The 6,342-nt window shown below is 37.8% G+C and overlaps 1 protein-coding gene across 1 annotated transcript; it reads right to left on the bottom strand.

Moving 5' to 3' along the window:
• Nucleotides 1-4,696: 4,696 nt before the first annotated feature.
• LOC139295484 (odorant receptor 131-2-like) lies at nt 4,697-5,626 on the bottom strand. Its single transcript, XM_070917678.1, has one exon. The coding sequence runs from the start codon at nt 5,624-5,626 to the stop codon at nt 4,697-4,699; it is 930 nt and encodes a 309-aa protein (XP_070773779.1).
• Between the last annotated feature and the right edge of the window lie 716 nt (nt 5,627-6,342).

The following is a 6,342-nucleotide window of genomic DNA, read 5'->3' as shown; positions in this document are numbered from 1 at the left end:
GTACCATCTACACAGCACGGAGCGGGGAGACCGGGAGCTCACCTGACAATGGAAGTAAACGGTCATTTGTCGAGATCCCACAGCAACATCCCCCCGGAGGACTGAACCATTAGTATACACATTACGTCATCTCTGTTGATAACCCGACATACATTGATATATCAAATCACTTTATTCTTTGCTGTCTTTGCCGGTTGCTCACTGAATCTGCATGTTTTTACCGCTGCCAAAAAGCATATGCATTCGGTCTGTTTTGTTTGTCAGTCAGCAGGATATTTTGAAATTATTTAACAGGTTTCAACATAATTTGGTGGTAGGGCCAGTTAAACAAGAAGAACTGATAAATGATTGGTGCAAATAAGGCCTCCATATTAACATGGACAAAGCAAACATTTGTCATATAACTTGAGATTTGAAATGTAAACTATTTTTTTCTTGACTGCTTGGTCCAACCACATGCGGTTCAACTGTAGGTCATATAGGCCACGCCCATTCCCACCTACATATTTTTTTTTAATCTCTTTAACTTTCATTCATGTTGTCAAAATTTGGTAACACCATTTGCCCTGTAAAAAAGTTGCAAATTATTTTTTTGGCATTCCATACAATTTTCCTATAAGACAAACAAATATAAATGAAAATGGTAATAAAAAATAGCCTTCATTCTTGCTTGAGCACATCATGCTACTGCAACCATATTCAGATAAAATATGCCATCATCAAGCAATAGCAACAAACATTAATGGCATGGCCACATATGACAGACATTTAGAAAAATGTAGTTAATAATGCTAATGATAGCTGCGTCCCATTTAGTTTTGCATTTAGATGGTTCACTAGCATGGCCTCCTGGGGCACTTTGAACTGAGCCATTGTTAATGTTATTACTTCCACCTGTGTTTGTCCTGCTAAGACAAACCAAAATGTATGCAGTAAAAAAGGTCTACACTGTTCCTCCTGGTAGGGGTCCTTGGAGATCATCAAGACTAACTAAAACTAAAAATGACAAGTGTCCAATTTCTCTATGGACTTCTAATTGAATTGGTGATACTCAATTGAATTTTTGAAGTGACACTTGTTGTTGAGAAATATAACATTTGCTCTTGGTAGTCAGTCATGGCTGCATGGATCTGTAACATGCAGACATACATGTATGTACTGTGGCTGCTGCTCATAGTCAGTCAACAAGTGAATAAATCAAAGTAAATGTGGGTGGGTGGGATGGGGGTTGGGGGGGGCAGCACCCCCTTCTGCTGACAGAAAGCTAACCAGGTCAGTGCTTTAATTTGAGTCTCAGTGCTGTCCTCTGGAGAGCCACAAGGGATACAATTACTCTCCCACCATCCCATTCATCTGCAACTCTATAGTGCAAACGTTAGTGTGCACACAAGCATGTCTTTAAAAAAAATCCATCTAGAAGTGGGTAAGATGAGTGCATTGAATATTCCCATTGTTCTTAAGTTCAGTCAGAAAATGTTGCCTTGAGAGCAGTGCATCAACATGAAGGCTATATATTTCTTTCTGATTTCTGATGAAGGAGATGAGACTAACGTGCAGACTAAAATAATGTATAATTCAATTAAGGAGCTTTTTCCAAAATCACACCCACATTAGAATTTGTACATTATAAAGTTTCCCCCTGACTTTTCCACAACCCCTCCTTGTGGAGCAGTAGACTTTTCCATTAGACATGATTTAGCCAATGATGAGTCCCACTATTGTGTTGTTTTTTGTTTTTTTTCATATTTCCCTTTTCTTTCATCAGCAGCTTATTTTTTTAGATTGAACTTGAACATTTCTTTCCAATGTCTCTTTCTAATGTTACTAGACCTTGCCAAATCAACAAACACAGTCTAATGGTTTGTAAGCACTGGGGTTTTAAGCTAAGGAATCCAGGGGTAGTGGACAAAATAACAAAAACACACGTGCGATCCATTATCTTAGGCTATGGTGTTATTGTGGAGGAATGCATTATATTATGAGGTGTACAAGTCAATCCTCCGTATGAGCAACAGAACAGAAATTACAACTGACTCAACAAAATGCAACTTTCTAAACACAATAAATACTTCTTTCACAATAGTATGTTTTGGAGGCTACTGCAGGTAGGTTGCATATAGTGTTTATGCATTCTTGGTATTTTATCCCCATACAAAGTTTCCACAAACTGGTAAAAAAAGTTTTTGTGTTGCAGTGTTTTTTACTTGCATGCTGTCTAAAATTATGCAATAGACATTGCTTAATCAATTTTGCTGGAAAAATGTGTAACTTTGGGATTTTCCCTCAAATCACATCTCAGTTAATTAGCAAAGACAAGAGATAAGCTTTCTGTCTTTCTGTACCTCCCCTTTGTTCATGTATTTGGTTCAGAAATCACTTTTTTTTCTGGATGCACTCCCTGTGAGCACAGTAGCCTATGGAAACACCACAACACAGTGGAAATAGTGACCAACCTTTGTGACCAAAAGTAAAACTGAGGCTGTGCTAATGAAACAAGCCATTATTATACCAAATCCACAGAATCCATTTTCTTGGTTGAGCATGTGAAGGATTTGTTATCATGATAACAACCTTTCCCTTCTGCTCTCACTCTAAACCAAAGCCGCTCTCTGTCACCAGGTACTTTCTCTCTCTGGAATGTTTTTCAACCCTTCAAGTGCTCTTTCATGAAGGCCAGAGAGGTATTGAGAGGGCTTCAGGATTGTGGCGGAGTAAAGATCGGTTAAATTAGTCCACCTCCCGCTCAGACGCTTCTTTTATTCTGCGGGTCAGCACCTCCCTCCCTGTTTACCCACATAAATTGGTCTCTCTCTGCTCTGTCTTTATCCTTTTTTCCCAACACAAGTGTCCATGTGGACTGTGAGAAAGAGGAGGGGACAGGAATTTCATCAATAATATCACAAGTTACAAGTTAGCGGAACATCCCTGTTTTTCATAACCTCATACACGTTTCCTCAGGTGCCACATGCTTACATATTAAAGACAGAAAAGGTGCCACATGCTTACATATTGAAGTACACACTGTGGCAGTTACAACCACCAAGTGTACTGTTGAACTACAAATCAAAAGTGACATCTGCTGGCTGAAAAGATGAACTCTTTACCTGCAGATTCAGACCTAATATTGAGCTTTATGACATCACTCTCTTGACAGTGTCACCTTGTAATTGGTTTTAACTTAATGACTTAGTCTAATCATTGTGAAACATGGTACATATTGTATGTTTACAATATTCGAGGCAGTTGAAGTCAGCCAGACATAATGACAATTGACAACTACTTTACAGATTTCATGATGGTGTCCATGTATTGTACAAGGTGAGCTATTGTTATCAAAAGCTAAAGTAATCAGTTGTATTCCATTGCTATATGTTATTTGATGATGGGTATAAAATGTATTTTATCTTTCAGAAATGCTCATAGTAAATTTACATTTGAACATTACCATTTGGTAAGATCACAAGCCAGGGAAATAAAATTCTAATAGTTTTGGTCAACTAAAAAAAAAAGCGTTTGTTTCTGATTTATAAAAAGAGCAGGGAGATAATAATTGCTCACTAAAAGAGGACACTTTTGTTTAAGGACAACTGACAACAACATACTATATATTGTTCTTCACAGAATTCCCTGTATAGATAATGAATGCATGATTTTGGATGCAGATTAAATTAATGATGTAACCTAGATCTGTTTTTCATTGAGTTTTCAGGGTATTTTGTCTGTTCTACTTGGAAATACAAAAAGCCCAAAGGCTTAATTTAGATTAAATTTGTACTATGCAAGAAAAAAAACTGCCAGATATTTATGAACAAAACATGAACTATTGGCTTCTCTTTTACTTCCAGTGTAATGTTATGGTTGGCCTCAGATGTGCTTTATATTTATACAAAGGATCAGAAGCAGAAAACAGTGGAGTGCACATCTTACAACTGGGATGGGAAAACATTGTTCCCCATGAACTGAGGAAAAATAATGTGAATGAAACATGAAACAAACCTCAACCAATTAAAGATTTCTGAGCTTTTTTATTACAAACTATTCATTGTAAGATGCTTGAATAATGTTTCCCTCTAATGACACAACTTTAAAGGAAGTTATAAAAAAACACATTCATGTTTTTCATAGTGCTATCACTGATACTACAAAACAACACAATCATACTGTATATTGATCATTAACTTTATATTAGGGTTATGTATAGAGATATGTGTAATACGTATTTTGTCTCTTTGCATGATTTGATCATCATTTTGAGAGAGTGATTTGCTTAAAAACATAAATATATTTAGACATTAGCATGAAATGTGCACAAAATTAGAAGACGTGATTGAAAAGATGTAATCATTTTGAGTCCATCCTTCACCACACAACACATATGGTTCATTAAGGAGACATGATTTTAGACTTTACAGGTCTTTGAGAAAATTACGGCTCTATATTGTAGCACGACTTCTATTTGCATATCAGTATACAGTATCTTTAATCATCTGAAAGAAACAATAATTGATTTAATGATTGAAACCACATTTTAAATTCTGACCTGAATCTGATCAGATACAATTTATCATACACCTTGTCATATACTGAAGTAAATCACAAAAGAAACTTGCCTTCTGCAAATATAATTTGCCATTTCCACTCAAAATGATTGTGTAAGCAAAAAAACAAAAGCACAACACAAGCACTGTATTTGAAATCAAGACTTAGGGAATGACCTCACTGTGGTTTTGAAGCCAAATGTGAAATAGTACTTGAAGACATGTCTGAAGGTGTGATCTCTGAGGCCGTATATGAGTGGGCTCAAACACTTAGGGAAAATGATGAGACCTAAGAAGAGGGCATACTGAATATGAATGGCCATAGCAGGATTTATGTTCCACAGGCTGCTGGAGTTTATCATGTTAAACAGGGTGGAGGTGAGACACAGGCATAGCTGAAGCAGATGCAACAGCACCGTCCTATGGGCCTTGGTGGCATTACGGATGTTGGAGGAGGCTGACTTTACAGTGATCATGATAGCAATGTAAGTATAGATGATAATTATGCTCACTAATACAAAATACAAAATGGTGAAGGCCTTGTTTAAAGTGGAATAAATTTGTAGCCGGAAGACACTGTTTCTTGTGCAGAACCTTGGCAAAGTGAAGCTTGTGTTCTCAAGACTGACAAACAGGAAGAGCTGCGTGAATGAGTCTAAAGAGGCCACCGTCCACATAACAGCAATGGCCACCACTGTCCTCCTGGCGGTGGCGATATCAGCGTGCCTCAGTGGAAAACAAATGGCAACATATCTCTCCAAAGACATCACAGCGAGGTTGAGGGGTGACATTTTAACAGTGATGGCCGCCACCAGTGTGACAATAATACAGACATAGCTGATCATTCTGACCATGGTCACGGCAAAGATGTACAACAACATAGTCACCAGGAGCTGCAGAGAGTCAGTAAGGAGCAAATGACCAAACAGGATATAGCGGGAGGACTCCAGCAGGAGAGGCTTCCTCAACAAGGCGAACAGCATGACGCTGTTTACATACAGGAAGAGAAAACATGGCAGCATAGACAGCAGAGCTTTGACAGGTGTCTGAAAGAGCATCTCCTGGGTGACTTCTCTCGTGTCATTCATCATGACAACAGCTTCATGCAGCGTCTGTAAAGGCATGGCACACAAACACACACCTGACTGCTCTTTAGTCAACATTATGAACAGCCCTGAATCTTAAAACCTGTTTAGGATGATTCTGTCACACAATATCTTAGATAAGCATGTTGGCCTGAAACAAAGGCACAATTTCCAGGGGTTACAGATACAACAAATAGACAGCATCATAATTGATACAAATATGTCAGAACTATAGAATCTATGAAGGTAAAGCTGTGATAAATATATGTATTGTATGCCTGAGACACATTACTTACATGTTACTGGTTTGGTCTGACTTCATTTGAAAGTTTTGGTGAACAAATCTGACGAATGAATCAACCTCCAGCTCATCACGTCCTTCTTATATGTAATCTGTGTCTTGACATCATCACCATCACAACCAGTCAAAGCTCTGCATTGGTTATTGTTTCTTTGAAGGACATTTTGAGAAGCTGTGTGCTTAGTTACAGTTGTATAAAAATATCTTTATACTTTATTCTTCTTTCACAATGTTAAACTGAAGTGCACCGTTTGCCAAAATCCCTAGAAATTCTGTGGGTGGATTTCTTAATGGCCACCTAATGGAATTTAAACCATTGTAATGCATTTATACAGCAGTATTTCAACAACAGTATATACAACCTATTTAAACAGCCTACACTTCCCTCCAAAAGTATTGGAACAGTGAGGCCAATTCC

The sequence above is a fragment of the Enoplosus armatus genome, chromosome 13, assembly GCF_043641665.1.
Source record: "Enoplosus armatus isolate fEnoArm2 chromosome 13, fEnoArm2.hap1, whole genome shotgun sequence".
NCBI lineage: Eukaryota > Metazoa > Chordata > Actinopteri > Centrarchiformes > Enoplosidae > Enoplosus > Enoplosus armatus.
This window is presented reverse-complemented; position numbering and strand designations above follow the sequence as displayed.